Raw genomic sequence first — 19,484 nt, 5'->3', positions numbered from 1 at the left:
CATGTCAACCAGCTTGCGCATCGCTTCCCACTGCTGCATCTTTCTCGATTCGCTTCAGCAAAGAGGAGTGAATATGAATGGAGTGAGGCGAATTTACCGATCCTTGTTTGAAGGTAATATAACTTGTGGAATCCAAGACCAATATAAATATAAAAAATGTATTATTATCAATACGTATACGAGTCGTATCAACTAACACAGAGTAATTGTATTGATAACTGCAACAACATGATATTTTTTCCAGATGATGAAGGCTAGGCTCATTTATCATAGTTTATAAACTGTACTGACAATATAATTTATAAGCTCGTGCAATAAAGACGGGGTTTTTTCACATGCGCTTTTCACATGGAAACCCGTACTGCTGGTCTGTTTACCGAAACCATTTAATATTAAAAACACTACACCGTCTTCAGCCAGAGGCTGCACAGACTGAACATTACATACACGAGACAACGGACAACACACATAACACCCAGTGGCCCAATGGAGAATTTTCCGTTTGACGAAAAGTTTTCCCCGACTGGAGCGGGAATCGAACCCGCCCTTCGAGAGCTTACGAAACGCCTAGACGACTGACGCCGCTAACCGCACGGCCACGAAGCCCACAATATATATTCAATATATGTTGATAAAACGGATTACTTATCAGCGGCAGCAAACCATAGCAAATGCAAAACTTTTCATACAGAAACTAACTTGAATTTGTTGTTTTAATAGTGCTTTATAACTGTAAAAGTAGCAAATTCCATACGTTATTGAGTGAAAGTAATTTTTATTGATGTTTGTTTTTGGCCAACTTAGTTTCAGCTTAATTACAACATAAGAAGTTGTTAGATCCGCTTATAGTACTATTATAAAACATCTTCTGTAATTTTTATTTCTGAAGATGTTTTCTGTGTTACTTGGGTAGGGGGGGGGGAGGGGTGTTTGTAACGGAAGGGTTAAGGTGCTGTACAAAGTGTAAATGCAACTGCCAATTCGAATCGCTCATGCAGTGATCTACCACAGTAGGTTTGACAAGAGTGACGTGTTTTTCGAGATTTGGTTTAGTATTTATATGGCACGCTATTTCAGTATTAGTTCTTAGGTGTAGATTGGTTTTATCATAGCATATAGTGCAGTAAATACAATACTTCACAATAGAGATAGGAAGTCAATGCCAATGCCAGTTTTTATTGACAGGGTCGTGGCACAATTTATCGATAGATTTCAATTATAATGTGTTCTTAACTGAGGGTTATTCAAAAATTTATTTTAATAATGCCAAAATATCAACAGCTGGGGTGTTTTCCATATATTTAAGTCATGTTGATAAAAAATGTCAAAACTGTATAAATAATCTTTAACAAATCGCCAAACGTTGCTTTAGAAATAACAATCATTCCCATACTCTTCATAGCCACTCCATTGATCGTATTGTACCATACAATGATCAAAGAGGTCTTCATTTGCACGTATTGTAGATGATACTGCCGACTGTAAGGCATCTGTGTGCAGTGTGAGGAGATCTCATATCCAATCGCATCAGCCTGAAAATTAAAGTGTAAAGTGATTGCCAAAATGGGTCACATGTTGGTAACAAACACTTACAACATCCTTGTACGAATCCACTAGATGACACCACAAATAGTGCTTTGTCAGATACGCTAGTGAGGTTGCGTAGATGACGCCGGTCAGAACGTTCATCCCCAGCTCTCGAGCCACGAATATACACGATCCAATGCTATAGAGCGAGTAAACGTGGACAATGAAGAACGAATTCTCCACTAGGGTCTTTAGAGTTTGCAGTTGTCTGTAACTTTCAGTTCAATTATTATGCAAAAAATTAGCGAAAATCTTATGCCTTGGGCTACCTCCAGTATTCCGTCTGTTGATCCAGAACAATTCGCATTTCTCGATCCATACGTTCGAAATAACACCTAGGGGGTTCAATTGGGTGGTTCAAAATACGATTCCATCGATGAGCCAAGATCTTAAGCTTTGTATGCATCCCGATGATCAGTGCTCCGATACAAGCCATGTTCGAGAAGAACTTAGGAACGGCTCCCAGGAACAACAGTTGAGCTGAACAAATGTGCAGAATAGGCGAGATTATAGGTCCAGCCGCTGAGAGCGGTGGCGGCAGGGTGAACAGCTTTTCTGTGGCCGCACATGGAGTGCATAGTAGAACTGCATCTGTGATGAATACTGCGAATAGCAATCGCATCATTTTTCGAACCGATTGGTTGAACTTCGTATGCTCCATCTCATCGAAGGTTGGGTCTCCGGAGTTGATACGACTTCCTGTTATGAAATCCCTCACGTTCCCTATTGATGATTCAAAATACAAAACCAGCAGTACTTTTGCACCCGCTATAATGATAGCCGACTCTTTTATGGTGTGGAAAACAATTCCAGATAGTTCGCCAGTTTCGGTTTTGAAAGCATGAATCAACTGAAGAATTGCTACGAAAGCCTGGTAAGCAAACAGAATGTTTATGGAACAACAGATAAATCGCTCAGCAGTCCATCTTGACGTTGCTTTGCTGCGTACTCCTACACAGATCAAAATTCTTGCTCAGAATCAAATTGAAGAGAATTTTGTTTTAAAATGTAGGTACCTGCCAGAAGCATGAACACATCCAAAAGCCAAAAGCAATCACCAGGAGGACCTTCATTCGAGAAAAAGTTGATCATTCTGAACCTCAATCATCCATTCGTCACCTATCCTGTACAGAAGCTAAACATACACTAGCTACGAATAACGCAACCTGCAGCTCTTGTGTATAATTATGTAAAAACTAGCCTATTAATCAAAGAACCACGCTTATACCGTACATCAGTCAAACGTTCTAATTTAAAGCGTTCTATTCTAGGTGTCACTTCACTATCCATATTTTATTCCCGTCAAAATTCATCACCTGAATGGGAAGTCGCTACACAATACGACCGGCATTCAAATGTGACACAAGCATCGTTAGCTTGAAGAAAATAAAGGTTACTTTCCGCAAATGCCACACGAGCATCTAAACGCATTTTTCCATTATTGTGGAAATTTCAATTTAATGCCAGAGTGATCAATTTACTTCTGCATTACGGTACGCGCACAGAACAAAAAGCCTTCGCGAAAAACAACTACGGCTTAGCTGGAGGCCTGTTATTATAATGACTACACTGTTTATAAAAATACATTGTAGAGTTTGTATCAGCGAATCAATTTTCATCAAACACGCATCAATAACGAAAATGTCGCAAATGTTGTGACATTTTTACACTCCAACATAGGCTTCCCTAATTAACAGCAAAAATAAAATAAAATTAAACAGCACGTAAATTGAAGACCGACTGAAAGTTGTAGCTGTAGGCCGTATCGATTTTTAGCAAAAAATCGATTACAAAAACTGCATAATCAAATGAGTTGCCTCAATAGCGTATCTGCTACGAGATTCCACAAAAGTGGTGATAAGACTCCCCCCTGAGGGCATCCACAAACACTCAATATCCTAATCGCCGCTTGACGCAATGTCGCGAAGAGATGTCGGTTTTTTAGCATTTGATGAATCCAATTGGAAATCATTGGAGATATACCATGACTCCGTGCGGCTTCCAATATGGCTTTGAAAGGAACATTGTCAAAGGCACCCTCGATATCTAAGAAAACACCCAAACAAGATTGCTTTTGAGCGAATGCTTTCTCGATATCGTAAACAACCTTGTGTAAAAGAGTCACAGTGGACTTATAAGTTTGGTAGGCATGTTGGTTCACATGAAGAGGCACGTTGGCCAGATGAACATCACGGATGTGATGATCTCCAATGCGTTCTAAGCATTTCAGAAGAAAAGAGGTTATAGTGATAGATCTGAAACTCTTTGCTTCTGCATATAAAGCACGACCCAGTTTTGTGATGAACTTCACAGTAATATCTCGCCAGATTTGGGAATATACCCTGTACCAAAACTGCAAACAAGTATTTTTTTTTTCAAAACAAGTTTGAAATAACCAAATCTTTTCTGAAGCAAAATAGGATAAATCCCATCTGCTCCAGGAGAATTGAAAGGAGCAAAGCTATTAAGTGCCCACCCAATCGATTCTATAGTTACAATACTCCAAGCCGATGCCAGGGAATCATAAACACAAGAAAAGACATCAGGTTTATCCGAAGATGTAATATCCACACATCCAGGGAAGTGTGTGCTGAATTAGCATTCCAGAACTTCCTCATCAGAGGAAGTCAGACCGCCATTTGGCAAACGAAGTTCGTTCTCCCGGAAATCCTTAGATTTCGCAGGGATTTTGTTTAACCGACTGACTTCACTCAAACTGGAAACATTTGTACAAAGGTTTTTCCAGCCGGATCGTTCAGCAGACCGGAGAGCTTTCCTGTAGGCCTTGCGAGTCGACCTGAAAGTCTCCGTACCAGCCGAACGTCGTCTGTTCCAACTCTTTCTACATTGTTTCCTAAGCTTCGCCAGATCAGAGTTCCACCAAGGGGTTCCTCTTGTGGTCTTCACAGACCGCAGAGGGCAAGCTTCTTCAAAAGCTTCCATGATGAAGGCCGTTGTAGTAACAACGGCATCATCTAAATCACTTGAAGTGTCAATGGATGGTGAGTATCCATGGGATTTGGCTGCAACCAAATCGGTAAAGAGATCCCAGTTGGTTGACCGGGGGTTCCTGAAACGCAATGTTTGCGAAGTAACACTTAACCCTCTAATACCCAAATTTTTGATTTTGATCTAAATATCATTTTTCGTCATCTAAAATCGATTTAAACATGTTTTGGAAGATGATTCTTTTTAATTCTCGATTTCGTGAATTTCAGTTTTTGATTTTTCTAATTTTTATTTTTGAACATCCCCACACTTTTATATTTTTCCTGGAAGCCTATTTGGGGTACGGATTTTTTGAGATGAAAACATTTTGAGATTTTATGATTAATGTTGAAATATTTTTATTTTAAATTTTTTTCATTGAAAATTTTATTTTCCGTGTAATTTTAAGGAAAATAATTTTAGAGTGTATTCGATTCCCTTAAACTATTAAACTAGGGCAGAATGATTTGGGAAAATTTTAAAATATGTTAATTGTAGCGATTCAATACAAAATAAACAATGACTTCTAAAAGGTGACTAAAACATCAATTTTTCAATGATTTAAAAAAAATGTAAATACGCTTTAAAATACACCAAAAACCATTTTGAGATATACAAAACAGTCCTAAATATCAGCCAAAAATATAAAATTTTTGATTCTCCACGAAACAAAAATTACAAAAATGCTCAAACTATACCCCGTCTAAAGGCGGGATTGGGTATTAGAGGGTTAAATGTTCAAAAAAGATGTAGCGATGGTCAGATAAAGATTCTTCATCTGACACATGCCAATTGGTGGGCTATGTTCGCTCGTGACTAATTCTACTAGAGCAAAGTGTTATGTCTAACACTTCGAGTAGATACCATGAAGGTTGGGCGGTTGCCTATGTTAAGTAATGCAAGATCTGTACTACTTAAGTACTCCATCAAACTGGAGCCTCTCAAGTTAATGTCTGAGCTGCCCCAGATTATATGGTGAGCATTAGCATCACTAGAAATGGGTAACTCACTCGCGAATCGACTCAAAGAATCGATTCGAGAAACCGAGTGAGTGAACCATGACTCTTCTCAAAAGAGTTGCGATTCTCTGATATTAATATCATTTCCAACAAGTCACTGAAAAGTGTTTGCTTGGCTGAGCATTAAATGATGAACCAACGAAGAGTATTGCAGTCTTTTTGTTGATCATGTATTCATTCTTATATTGTGTGACCGGATCGCAAAAGTGATTCGATTCTTTGGTGCAAAATCTGGGTTCCTGCATTTTAGTACGTCTTGCTCAGACATTTGTAAATACTGTCAAGGTCCGCACCATGCAAGCGGGGTTTTCTTAAAAACTGTATAAAATGTACGAAAAAGAGTCAGCTTATACCGAAAATTGTCAATTTTTTTCAAATCCCGAAATGAGTTACTGAATCGATCAAAAGAGTCGACTCTTTTTTTAGAGTGAATCGGAAGAGATTCACTCTCAAAATTGAACCAGTTTTCCCATCTCTAAGCATCACTACAATTAACGGAAAGACTTTTGAAGTACAGTATGCGATGACTTGTTTAAAAGCATCCGTAGGCGATGGTTCATCATGTGGTTAATAAACCGAACAATAGACGTATTTCCTGCTGAGGTTTCCAACAGATACATCAATTGTGATAGCACATACATCTGTTGGCGCGGCAATGACTGCTGGTAACCCTAGACTCAGATAAAGGAGGGTGAAAGATCAGTTGAAAGAGAAAGACCATCGATAGTGGTTGAAGTAGTAAGAAAGCATACAGATTAGAATAATTGAAATAGTAGTTGGAGAAAAGTTTTGAAACCCGACGGAAGGAAGCACTAAGAATTGTGAGTAAAATTGTATTATCCGAAACGAATGCCTTTGAGATGAGAGTCACAATGAACCCGAGTAAAGATAACAAATTGATAGCACTTAGCACGTTATTGAAAATAACGTTATCAATAAGTTCAAGTTGATAACTAATTATACTATACTATATTTTGTTCAATATTATATTTAGTTATCAATATGAAACAAGATGGCTGTTTGATACCTAGCTGGTTTTGTTATCAATCAGTAGCCATGCAGTTCTATTTTATCGTAAAAACTACTTTACCACTATTAGTTCAGAATTTTTAGAGCCCACTTGCGCCACTATCATTCACTATCAGATAGCTCTTGATGTCCTGATCGACCTTGTCGTAGTCAAACATTTTCTATGTAGTCGGATTCTCGAGGTACAGACGTTCAATATTTTCAGAGCTCACTAGCGCAACCTACCGGATAAACCCAGAACCACCCAAGTAACACAACTTGTTAAATAATTGTTAAAATTGTACGTTTCGAACATAATCTATTGTATTTTTCTTGCATTATTTACGTTATATCACACACCTGTATAATCAAAACAGCGCAAAAAATGGCGGCTTATAAAACATGTTACAAGTTATATAAGATGTATTCTGATACACTTGTCATACTGATAATATCGTCCACAATAGCTTCCACATGACAAACAATTAATAAATGATTGCAATTATGTTATTCGTATGTACTGGAAACTTGCAAAATACTCTTGAAAAACAATAACATTATTTGGTTGGAATTAAGCTAGTTCAAGCTTAATCAACTTGTAGAAAATACTTATATAACATAACATATGTTTAAGTTATAACTGAGTTAATTTATAGTGATATATGTGTCACAGAAAATCTTTTTATACTAGACTAAGAGACATAATAAATATATGTGAAGCGTGGGAACTGTCAGATAAAAAAAAAACAAATTGTAAAATAACCTGCATATTCTGACTGAATTTACCATACTCAATATGAAAATTATTTCCAAATGATGGTCTCGATCGTTAAGTTTTCGGATGACAAAATCTGAATTGCGAGGGCTATACTTATACACAGAGGTGGTAGTCGTGAATCACCTGCCAGTGAAGATTTATTGTGAAACTTCTAATTTTACTCATGCATAATTTGAGCGCCTCTGAATTGAATAAAAATATGAAATGAATCAACCAAATAATGCTGCTTGGAAGATTTTTTCTAATCTATAATAAAAAAAAACAATATGGCAGTCCCTTCCTGAAGCTAACAGCGCCGGTCAAAAATATTGAGAATTATTCAGTTTCAAATTAAATTGTAGGTAAAATTATAGTATGTTCAATAAGGAAAAGGAAGTTTTGTTCAAAGTTATTAATAAAGCAAGCAAACGAATAATGTCAACTCCTTTGATTTGACCTGCACGACTTCATATTTTTAGCTGGTACTGTAATCTGTAACCGTTTTCTGATGAATAAAAATATTTTTTCATCAATTGATTGGAAATGTCAAAATAACGTAAAAATAATTCTTGTAGAACAACTCAAAAATAAATAATAGGTGATGTTTGAACAAAGCTTATGAAACGTCTCCAGAGCTTCTTTCCTACACATTCAGATATAAGTTATTATATTATTTTGCAGCAATCATTACAACGCCAAAATAACTGAAATATAACTTATTTTTGACGACGCTTTTAGTCTATTAAAACGTCAAAATGTTGTTGTCAATAATCAAGCTATTCGTTCTTCGGATGGTCCAGTGCTACGGTGAAGTTTTGTATTTTCCGTGAAATTGCAGATGCGGATTTCGTAGGTTCGGTATAATCCACCAAATATGAATTCGCAAGTTCATACATAGACACCAACATTGCATGGTGAATTAAGGAGTGCTTGCCCAACCAAAACATATCTCCGTGTGTGCATCACCAATGCCATGAATGACGACGTATATGTTACATGTTAGTTCTAACTTCCACAGTTATCAGTGCAGAGCCTAATAATTCCTCGAATCTGAAGTGAAAAAATAATAGATACACTACACTACTGGAGTGGAATGTTTCTTAGGCACACGACTATGACATGTTTAGATTCGGTCATAAAAGTTGCGAAGTGTCAAAACGAAAACATTGTTGGCTCTACTGATTAACTTGGTGTCTTATGTTTCAGAAATGTTTTATCATTGTATAACCCACAGATTTCATACGCTAATGAAGCCGATGAGCAAAGTCATACATTTTTTGTTGTTTGTAATTGAGAAACACAATTAGAGCTAATCTAAAGCAAACATTGTTTTGAAATTCACTTATAATACAATAATAATACTTCTTCAATCATTTTGATTTCCAAAGATGTTTTCTGTGTTACTTGGGCAACTAGTTCACTATCCGTTAGCCCTTGATGTACTGATCAAATTTGCTAAAGAGGAAATAAATTTTTCTATGAAGCCTGATTTTCGAGATTCAGCAGCTAAGAATTTCTAAAACTCACTAGCGCTACCTAGCGGATAAACCTTAAACCAACTAGCTCACTATCGGAGAGCTTGCGATGTTGTGATCGACCTTACCGAAGACGAAATTTTTCTATGTAGTCTGATTTTCGAGATACAGAAGTTCAGAACTTCTAGGGCTCACTAGCACATCCAAGCAGATTTGCCTTGAACCAACTAGTGCACTACCGGGTAGCTCTTGATGTCCTGATCGAACTTGCCGAAGATGAAATTCTTCTAAGTGGTCTGATTCTCGAGAAACAGTTGTCTGGAACTTTTAGGGCTCACTAACGCCACTTAGCGGATATCCTGAGCGGAAGGGCATACTTTACAAATACCAAGCGAAGAGCAATATGTGCTCTAATACCTAAAATTGTTATTGCTGTGTTACTCCACGAAATGTTATGAGAACATCACAATAATAGTTGTAGGTATTTGAGCAGAGTTTGGTATTGATGTAGTATTTGTTGGTTTAGAAGTGAAAATATTTTGTAGGTGTTAATTATACAAAATTTTGGTATTCGTTTTTGTTATTTTGCCTCTTATTACCACCTACTGAAGGGCATATCAAGGTATGGAAGTATTTAAGATAAATACCTTGTTGATAAATTCACTTGTTATTTTCTTCTGCTCGGGATACCTTGAACCAAGTAGTGCGCTATCGGGTAGCTCTTGATGTCCTAATCAACTCTGCTGAAGACAAACATTTTCTATGTAGTCTGGTTGTTGAAAAACGACAGTTAAGAATTTCTACGACTCACTAGCGTCACCTAACGGATAAACCTAGAACCAACTAGTTAATTATCGGATAGCTATTGATGTCCTCATCAACCTTGCCGAAGAAGTAAGTACGATTATAACATATTTTAATAGAAATATTGCAAATATACCAACACTTTCGGCATAATTTTGCTATAACCTAACAAAAATCGCGAGCCTACCCTATCGATCCCCGATACGCCAATAATGTTCACCTGGTATTTTTATTGCTCCGAAGAAGAATCATCACTCTTGGCTGCAAGCCATAGGAAATCCAACAGGTGGCAATTCTCCAACGGCAGCGTAAAATGTGAACAAGTTGCAAAGCGACGAAAAACGAAATGCACTTTCCTCTTCGCTGTATTCGTCGTGTCGTGGCAATTTGTAGCAAGAGGTACCTCCACCCAACTTACTACACCATATCCACTAACAGTACACCCACATAGTTCACCGGAAGCTACCGAGCTGATGTTCGCAGTGTGCACCGTGCAAATGCAGAACCTGAAAATAGTGCCGTCGAGTACTCACTTCAGGTATATCTAAAGCGTGAATTCTGGATAGAACCAGATAACAGTAGTAGAACGATGTGATGGTGGCTACACTTGGTGACACATTCGCAGCGGACACGGTAGACAGGAAGCCGGATCAGACGCCGGAAGTTGAACGTGGTCGGTGAGCGGTGATGGTGGTGGTGGTGGTACGAGATAAGGTGGGGTTCTGGGAGAAGACGGTGACCGACCGATATCTGTGTGGTTGGTTTTGTGGCGGTAAAAACTTCTACAGGTGGACGTGAATCAGTGAAGCGACACAAATGAAACGTAACAGCGATAAACGGTGCACGATGATGCTTTGTGGATATCTCTTGAATTGTGGTTAAGTGATAAATCAAGAGTTATATTAAATTCAAGCGTTTGTGTACTTTTGCTTCTTCTTGGTGTTAAGTTCCAACTGGGACAAAGCCTGTCTTTCGGCTTCTATGTATGATCAGTTTTACTGTTATTATCTGAGAGCTTCCTTGTTCAATGACTGCGTAATTGCGTAATATCTCAGCTTCCAGACAAGTTAATAACCAGGAAGTTTGCATATGAATAGTATTATCAGATAAAACTTTCATAGTTGAAAATGAAACAAAGAATGATACATGCATTAGTTTGGCAAATTTTGATGAAAAATGCTCAAAAATAGTAATTTTATCAGCATAGCATAGGTTCTGAGTTCAACCTAAACGCAATGTTTTAAATACCAATGCCTAGAGATTTTCAAAAATTAGAATGTATTGACATTTTTTTTATTTTATAGGTTTTATTAGAATCAAGTTATTTTTCTATCGACTACTTTTTATCATTTTTTTGCCATGATCAATACTTACGATGTAATACGATGCATTACAAATATCCTGCAGAATTTCCTTCGAGATTTTCTGCAGAATCCTCTGAGGATTCTCTGCAGAATCCTCTGAAGAATCTCTGCAGAATCCTCTGGAGATTCTCTGTAGAATGCTCTGGGGATTCTCTGCAGAATCCTCTGAGGATTCTCTGCAGAATCCTCTGGGATTCTCTGCAGAGTCCTCTGGGGATTCTCTGCAGAATCCTCTGGGGATTCTCTGCAGAATCCTCTGAGGATTCTCTGCAGAATCCGCTGGGGATTCTCTGCAGAATCCTCTAGGTATTCTCTGTAGAATCCTCTGAGGATTCTCTACAGAATCCTCTGAAGAATCTCTGCAGAATCCTCTGGGGATTCTCTGTAGAATGCTCTGGGGATTCTTTGCAGAATCCTCTGAGGATTCTCTGCAGAATCCTCTGGGGAATCTCTGCAGAATCCTTTCGGGATTCTCTGCAGAATTTACTGAGAATTCTCTGCAGAATCCTCTTGGAATTCTCTGCAGAATCCTCTTGGGATTCTCTGAAGAATCCTCTGAGGATTCTCTGCAGAATCCTCTGGGGATGCTCTGCAGAACCCTCTGGGGATTCTGTGGATTCCCACGTATTAAGAGTCAACCAGCAATCGGATTTCACCACGAACGAAAGGGAACACGACTCACCTGCTTGCGCTGAAGAATACGAATGGCGCGAGCAATGGCGGTGTACTCCGGTGCCGACGGAAAGAGTGTTGTCGCAGCGTACTGTCGACATAGGGCTGTCGACGTTATGCGGTGTTACATGTAGCTGCAACATTAAGCTGTTGCCACACTGCGCAGTGCGACTGGTGAACACCACACATCTTCCCCCTTCTGTAAAAAAAAATAATTTTTTTGTCCTTGCAAAACTTTCACATAAATAAGATTTAGTTTCAGTGCATGTCTTGTTTCACCTTAACTCCGACACATCCCCGAACAGCTCTGTTTTCTTGCAGTTCGTATGATCAATCTCGAAACGTCAAACGTCAAAAACAAAATCGTGCCAAAATGTTGACAAGTTGTCAATGACAATTACGTTGCCGATTGCAGAAAAGTGTTTTCTGGAATAATCCATCCCGCAAAAAGTGAACTTTCGCTAGATTTAAAGTGAAAATTGGCTGCAATATGATCAGTTTGTTCTCTTCACTACCACCGAAATGTTGTATACCACCGAAAATGAATTGGATCAGAAATTTGCATGGGGAGATGTCCGGATTCTGTCTGATACGGAGCAAGCAAAATCACCAGAACCTCCAAAATTTGATCTCGTCAAACTGGCCAAACTGAAGGAAGCGCCAAGATTTTAGCAGCCGTGACGGTGCAGTGGACATTATGCGGACATGGACGTTCAAAAGGAGGAGGAAATAGGCAAGGAAGCAGGCAGTATTATGGTTTGTTCGATGACACTAAAAGCACTACCACAATTACACATACAGGGAAAATAAAGAATAGTTTTCCCACTTTTCAGCAAGAAAAATGTAACTACACGCCTTATTTTCCCTAGTTTATTACATTTTTATTTGAAACACACACATGTAGTTCAATACAGTCTGGAAATTTCAATATTGAGATAAGAACAGGAATTAACATTATATTTGAAATCTTGCGTTAATCCGTGACCGGCATCTATAGCTTACATCCGCAATCAGTCGGTCGTCACAAGTTGTACATAATCCTGAAGATAAGCAGGGGCTTTCCTTTCTCGAGGTTTCCGTTCAGTCATCGGATGAGTGTTGCGATCCTCAGCTGCTGGTGATTTCTCCTTTCGCCATTCGGATATCTTTTTTGTTTGGGTAACATGGCGTTTCATCACATGACCATTTCCATCGCTAAGGGTAAGATTCCCGTTATTCTCTTCCATGACAGTATACTGTGCTGGAGAAAAGCGCGATTCTCCTTTTGCTCGCGTTTGGCGCTCCACTATCACTTTATCACCAGGCTTAACACGGCAGTGACGTGCGCCCCGACGTTGATCTTCTCGTTTTTTACCAATTAACTTTGCTTCTCGATCTCGGGCGTTAAGAAGTTCTTCATCGATAGTTACCTTCTTGTACTCTAACAGCGGAAGCTTCCTTTTGATCCTTCGGCCACTCATAACTTCCTCCGGGGGTAGTTTTGTCACAGTATGGGTTGATGCATTATGCGCGTTTATTGCTTCGCGTAGTTCCTCAACATAGTTTGTGTTATTGACCGTTGCACTGATCATTGCCTTATTGATGACTTTCATATATCCCTCAACTAGCCCATTTTGTTGGGGAAATAATGGAGTAGAGTACACGGTAGTGATTCCACGCTCCGAACAGTACCTTTTATACTCGTCTCCATTAAAAGGAGGTCCGTTATCAGTTTTGATTGATTTTGGTATACCTTCTCGATCAAAAACATCCTCCAGAACTTTCCGCGTATGTTCGAAACCTGTGGACTTAACTGGACGAGCAATAAGAAACCGTGATCGATAATCTACGATAACAAGTACGGAAATACCCCCGAATTTAACATATGGTCCGTTAAAGTCCAGCGCTATTGTTTCCCAAACACCACTCGGTGCAAACACACGCTGCATTGGGGTCGGCTTTTCAGGTTTTCCCGTAACGGCACAGGTTTGGCAGGACTCAACCCATTTTTGGGCCGCAGTTGACATTCCGGGCCACCAAACACGTTGCCTCAAAATACTTTTGAGTTTAGCAGCCGAAGGGTGACCGTGGTGAGCCAGCTCAATTGTTTTGCTTCGCAGGGAATCCGGGATGACAACACATCCTGTCTTGACTACCATTCCATCTCGTGTAGTCAAGTCATGCTCAACCAGCCGGTATGGCTTCAAGTGATCCGGCCAATCTCCCGAGCTGAGGGAGTGCATCACTTCTTGGAGAATAGGGTCATCAACAGTAGCAGCCTTTATCTCGTCATCAGTCAGGAACCCAACGGCATTCGCTTCAAGAGTCGCTATTTCCCATGGGCTAGAACTGTCATCAAAAGCAGTGTCCTCACCGTTGTAGAGTCGTGAAGGTGTATCAGCGATGTTTTCTGCTCCCCGTATGTATTCCACTTCATATCGATATGGGCTTAGCCTCAAAGCCCACCCATCGGCTCGAGTCAATGCTCTTTTCGATTCTTCCCGGGATCGGTTCAAAATGAATGACACTCCTTGTGCATCGGTTCGCAACGTGAATTTTCGCCCCAGCAAGAAATACGAAAAATGTTCAACCGCCCATACCGTAGCAAGGGCCTCTCGCTGGTTTTGGGCGTATCGTTTTTCAGTCGACGTCAATGACTTGGATGCAAAGCTTATAATTCTGGATGCTCCGTTCGAGTCCTCCTGTACTAAAACCGCTCCCAATGCAAATGGCGATGCGTCGGTGTACAAGATAGTTTTATCGCTTTCAGAAAAGAATCCGAGGGCGACACAGTTCTGTAGAATTCGATCCTTTACTGTTTGAAACGCGCGACTTTCTTCACTTCCCCACTTCCATGACTTCGTGGTTGTGATTTCCCATAGAGGACGTGTTATTTCCGCAAAATGTTTTACATGCGAGCTGATGAACGACGCAAGTCCAAGGAAACTGCGTAGTTCCGAGATGGTCGTTGGTTCACGGAACTGTCGGATGCTTCTAATTTTCTCTTCATCCACGTGAAAGCCTTTTTCGTCAAGTTGATGACCAAGAAATTTCAATTGGGTTTTGTCAAACTCGCATTTCTTCTCGTTCAACGTTAAGTTGTTGGCTCGTAGTATCTGCAGTACTTGATTTACGGTTCGGTGCAACTCCTGTAAGTTTTTCGCGAAAATGAGGATGTCGTCAATAAAGACGATGACGTTCTCAACATCCTTAAGAATTCGCGTCATTTCTCGCTGAAAAACCTCGGGTGCACAATTCACCCCAAACATTAGCCGAGTGAAGCGATACATTCCACACTCAGTAATAAAAGTCGTGAGGTCTCGAGAATCATGACTGAGCTCGAGGTGATAGAACGCGTTGCTTAAGTCAAGTTTTGTGAACCATTTGGAGCCATGAAGTTTGACCTTCATTTCTTCCAGGAGAGGTAGACGGAAATATTCACGGTTGATCGCCTTGTTGGGAGCCCGCATGTTGACAACCAATCGAAAATCATCTTTACCTTTTGCGACAGCTGACAATCCGCTAATCCAGTTTGGTGCCCATGTGACTTTTTCGATGATGCCACGCTTTTCCATTTCCTCGATTCGACACCTTGCTGCTTCGCGATAAGCGGAGGGCACATTGTAGTAGGCGTTTCTGACTGACGGTACAGTTTGATCGACGCTGAATTTCACTCGCACTCCTGGCATTTTTGGGAATTCTCCAACGTTTGAAGAAGTTTCCACGTTATTGAGATTCAGGCCGACCTATAGTTATTATACATTTATAAGCCTATTTCTTGTTTAGCGTTATACTAAAACAGTGAAAATTCTTTCAGAACCTACCTGCAACAATCCCAGGTCACTTGACGTAGTTCTACCTAGTAGCGATCTTCGACCTTCCGGTACGACGTGAAAAGTTGAAGTTGCTGTGAGTCCGTGTTTCCCCGGGATAGTGATTTCCGCCTCCAAAATGCATTCCACTGCCATGGGCGATGATGTTCCGTATGCATGGAGACGTTTTGAGCTGGTCCTGTCGAGAATTTTGAGCTTCGTGATGCCTGATTTGAGTTCCGTTTTAAGGCGTTTCCAATCTTTGCCACCGACAACATTCGCATCTGCTCCCGAATCGACTAGGAATTGAATTGGGCTTGATGTTCCCAATCGACAATCAACTAGAACGTCTTCCAAGGAGAGTGTGTTGATGTGCTACAATAAGGAAATCGGATTTTTTTAATAACAAACCCTAACATCAGACAAACAAATTAACAAAGTATATTTCAAATCCAGATCCATATCTATACCTGATCATTGGCCGTTTCATTTTCTTGTTTAGGTGACTCATCCTTCATTACACGAAGCTGCTGGATATTCGTGTTACAGCAAACTGCTGCATAATGTCCAAATTCGTGGCACGAGTTGCACTTCCTTCGCAACGCTGGACACGGGAAATTCTTGTGCGAATACTGGTTACACCTTGGACAGCGGTTGCTACGAACACGATCTCGCGAATCACGCCGAAAGCTATGTTCTTCACGAGGTCGCTTCGCGGTTGTTGGCCTGTTCCAGTCACCAGGTCGTGAACGCTTCTGGCTTCGACGGCCATTCGACTCAAGACGGCCACGATACACAGCATACACATCTGACGATTCGCTGACTGCTGTTTCAGCTTGATATGATGCATCACGGGTAGCAGCCTGGACTATGTACTGAGTATCATACCCATACGTTCGAGCGGCCTTTACAAGCTCCTTGTTCCTCAGTCCCTTGAGAAGTTGCGATCGAACGAATCTATCTTGATCTGCCGGGCTGTACTCACACAAGCGGACTTTTTCCATTAAGCGAGCATGGAAAGCAATTGCTGACTCGGATGTTTCCTGCCTCATGTTTGAAAACGCCTCGTGCTCGGCTGCTGAATCGGTCATTGTTTGGAGGTAGCTCTTGATGTTGCTGACGAAAACGCGGTAGCAGTTCGCGTCGTTCAGCTCGGGCCTTAGCTTTGCTGCCCTGATGATGCCTTGAAATTCCTCACCAACCGAAAGAAACAGCAATTGGCACCTTCGGACTGGATCATTTGCGTTGTTGAGAGTGGCAGCAATCTCGAAGTTCTCGATATATCGGTTCCACTCTCCCCACATTTTGTTGGCCGGCACTCCGTTCGGAAAGGGTTTGATATTATCCCAACGGATGCTTGATGAGCAAGGGTCCGAAACTCCGGCGAGGGCAGCGGGGGCACTCCAGGTTTGATCGGTATCCTTGATCGGGATCATCGGAGCTCGCAGTACATTCAATGCCTTCGTGATGTCTGCCAGTACATTCTCCATTCTTTGAAGGTGGTCGCCGTCGCTAATTGGGTTTGCATTACTCGTAGTTTGCGAAGTACTTCCATGATTGCCAGACATACCGCCCTGAGAGTAACTTGCCTCATCGTCGTCACAAGATGAGCTGGAGGAAGCTCGGCTTTTTCCATCGGAACCTACCTCCGCACTCGAATCATCCTGGCCATAATCTTCCTCGCTGTCAAACTCGCTGCTCTCACTATCGGACACGACAGGGGCCCGGACGTACTTTCCATCACTTTCCATTTTGATAACTTTGTTCCTGCGTTGTATCAATCTGAAATACGTAAATATTTTCACATAGAACTATTTGAGAACTATTCTCTTATCAAATAAACAGTGAACACGCGTGCAATTTTAGGGGCTTCTCTTTTTCTTTCTTCAGTATTGTTACTGTGGACTTACTATGCCACGCTGGAAACAAGTTGTCGGAAATAAGAGTTTTTTTACAATCTGGTCTTACTTTGCCAGGTGGAATACACAACAACATAACTTTTGTGGACATTTTGATACCGTGGTCTTACTGTGCCATTGGGTAATGTATTTTTAACTTTCTATTAGAGTTTTCGTATCTTTGAACATCGTGGTCTTACTGTGCCATACATGATCTTCAAATTCTGCGAGCATTCAAGTTTTCTCTAACACTACGGACTTACTATGCCAGTTAGAATGAATATAATCGCAATTGGACGCCTGAAAACTGTGGTCTTACTATGCCAGTTCGAATACGCATTACACTTTATATGGGTGTTCCGGTTGAGGAACCGTTTCACTTTAGACGCTGTGGGCTTACTGTGCCACTCAACCAGTTTTCGAAAAAAAAAAAACACAGAATATGAAAGAACTGAGAACCTCCTAGAGCAACACTAGCGTATTTCTTCACGAAACCACTTTTACTATACTGATTCTGGACTCAAGGTCAAAAAACACAAAAACACAATTTCCGTGTTACTGGTTGACTCTTTTTTAGAAATGAATTTTTATTCAACACTATTTCCAGGAATTTTGACGGTGAAAACTGGGTGTAAAATACTGGCAGGATTGCCAATGTGGATTCCCACGTATTAAGAGTCAACCAGCAATCGGATTTCACCACGAACGAAAGGGAACACGACTCACCTGCTTGCGCTGAAGAATACGAATGGCGCGAGCAATGGCGGTGTACTCCGGTGCCGACGGAAAGAGTGTTGTCGCAGCGTACTGTCGACATAGGGCTGTCGACGTTATGCGGTGTTACATGTAGCTGCAACATTAAGCTGTTGCCACACTGCGCAGTGCGACTGGTGAACACCACACAGATTCTCTGCAGAATCCTCTGGGGATTCTCTGCAAAATCCTCTGGGGATTCTCTGCAGAATCCTCTGGGGATTCTCTGCAGAATCCTTTGAGGATTCTCTGCAGAATTTTCTGGGGATTCTCAGCAAAATCCTCTGGGGATTCTCTGCAGAATCCTCTGGGGATTCTCTGCAGAATCCTCTAGGGTTTTCTGCAGAATCCTCTGGGGCTTCTCTGCAGAATCCTCTGGGGATTCTCTGCAGAATCCTCTGGGAATTCTCTGCAGAGTCCTCTGGGGATTCTCTGCAGAATCCTCTGGGGATTCTCTGCAGAATCCTCTGAGGATTCTCTGCAGAATCCGCTGGGGATTCTCTGCAGAATCCTCTAGGTATTCTCTGTAGAATCCTCTGAGGATTCTCTACAGAATCCTCTGAAGAATCTCTGCAGAATCCTCTGGGGATTATCTGTAGAATGCTCTGGGGATTCTTTGCAGAATCCTCTGAGGATTCTCTGCAGAATCCTCTGGGAATTCTCTGCAGAGTCCTCTGGGGATTCTCTGCAGAATCCTCTGGGGATTCTTTGCAGAATCCTCTGAGGATTCTCTGCAGAATCCGCTGGGGATTCTCTGCAGAATCCTCTAGGTATTCTCTGTAGAATCCTCTGAGGATTCTCTAAAGAATCCTCTGAAGAATCTCTGCAGAATCCTCTGGGGATTCTCTGTAGAATGCTCTGGGGATTCTTTGCAGAATCCTCTGAGGATTCTCTGCAGAATCCTCTGGGGAATCTCTGCAGAATCCTCTCGGGATTCTCTGCAGAATCCTCTTGGAATTCTTTGCAGAATCCTCTTGGGATTCTCTGAAGAATCCTCTTGGGATTCTCTGAAGAATCCTCTGAGGATTCTCTGCAGAATCCTCTGGGGATGCTCTGCAGAACCCTCTGGGGATTCTCTGCAGAATCCTCTGGGGATTCTCTGCAGAATCCTCTGGGGTTTTCTGCAGAATCCTCTGGGGCTTCTCTGCAGAATCTTCTGGGGATTCTCTGCAGAATCCTCTGGGAATTCTCTGCAGAGTCCTCTGGGGATTCTCTGCAGAATCCTCTGGGGATTCTCTGCAGAATCCTCTGAGGATTCTCTGCAGAATCCGCTGGGGATTCTCTGCAGAATCCTCTAGGTATTCTCTGTTGAATCCTCTGAGGATTCTCTACAGAATCCTCTGAAGAATCTCTGCAGAATCCTCTGGG

The 19,484-nt window shown here is 41.1% G+C and overlaps 3 protein-coding genes and 1 long non-coding RNA gene across 5 annotated transcripts in view; 2 read left to right on the top strand and 2 right to left on the bottom strand.

Annotated features, from left to right (window-relative positions):
• LOC109409873 (GTP-binding protein Di-Ras2) overlaps positions 1 to 19,484 on the top strand; it is a 539,614-nt gene that overhangs the window by 175,572 nt on the left and 344,558 nt on the right. The gene's annotated exons all lie outside the window — the stretch shown is intronic.
• Positions 940 to 15,275, bottom strand: LOC134290943 (uncharacterized). The gene is made up of 4 exons (XM_062858176.1): positions 15,153 to 15,275; positions 1,857 to 2,458; positions 1,594 to 1,795; positions 940 to 1,532 (listed from the first exon to the last, which is right to left on the bottom strand). The coding sequence occupies exons 1-4, from the start codon at positions 15,273 to 15,275 to the stop codon at positions 1,302 to 1,304; spliced, it is 1,158 nt and encodes a 385-aa protein (XP_062714160.1). The 3' UTR covers positions 940 to 1,301.
• On the bottom strand, positions 15,442 to 17,216 carry LOC134289618 (uncharacterized). The gene is made up of 2 exons (XM_062855749.1): positions 15,936 to 17,216; positions 15,442 to 15,840 (listed from the first exon to the last, which is right to left on the bottom strand). Exons 1-2 carry the CDS (start codon positions 17,214 to 17,216, stop codon positions 15,442 to 15,444), a joined length of 1,680 nt encoding a protein of 559 aa, XP_062711733.1.
• On the top strand, positions 15,765 to 17,776 carry LOC134289619 (uncharacterized). Its single transcript, XR_009998581.1, has 2 exons — positions 15,765 to 15,904; positions 15,968 to 17,776. It is a non-coding gene; the product is annotated as an uncharacterized LOC134289619 (long non-coding RNA).

Source organism: Aedes albopictus, chromosome 3 (assembly GCF_035046485.1).
Source record: "Aedes albopictus strain Foshan chromosome 3, AalbF5, whole genome shotgun sequence".
Lineage (NCBI taxonomy): Eukaryota > Metazoa > Arthropoda > Insecta > Diptera > Culicidae > Aedes > Aedes albopictus.
The sequence above is the reverse complement of the archived record's forward strand: the minus strand, read 5'-3'. Positions and strand labels throughout refer to the sequence as shown.

Coding starts and splice junctions, on each gene's coding strand:
- LOC134289618 (XM_062855749.1), bottom strand. CDS start 17,216: ATGGAAAGTGATGGAAAGTACGTCCGGGCCCCTGTCGTGTCCGATAGT. Junction 15,841..15,935: donor ATGAAACGGCCAATGATCAG/GTATAGATATGG, acceptor TCCTTATTGTAG/CACATCAACACACTCTCCTT.
- LOC134290943 (XM_062858176.1), bottom strand. CDS start 15,275: ATGTGCCCTCCGCTTATCGCGAAGCAGCAAGGTGTCGAATCGAGGAAA. Junction 1,796..1,856: donor CAACAGACGGAATACTGGAG/GTAGCCCAAGGC, acceptor TGAAAGTTACAG/ACAACTGCAAACTCTAAAGA. Junction 1,533..1,593: donor TGGATTCGTACAAGGATGTT/GTAAGTGTTTGT, acceptor TTTAATTTTCAG/GCTGATGCGATTGGATATGA.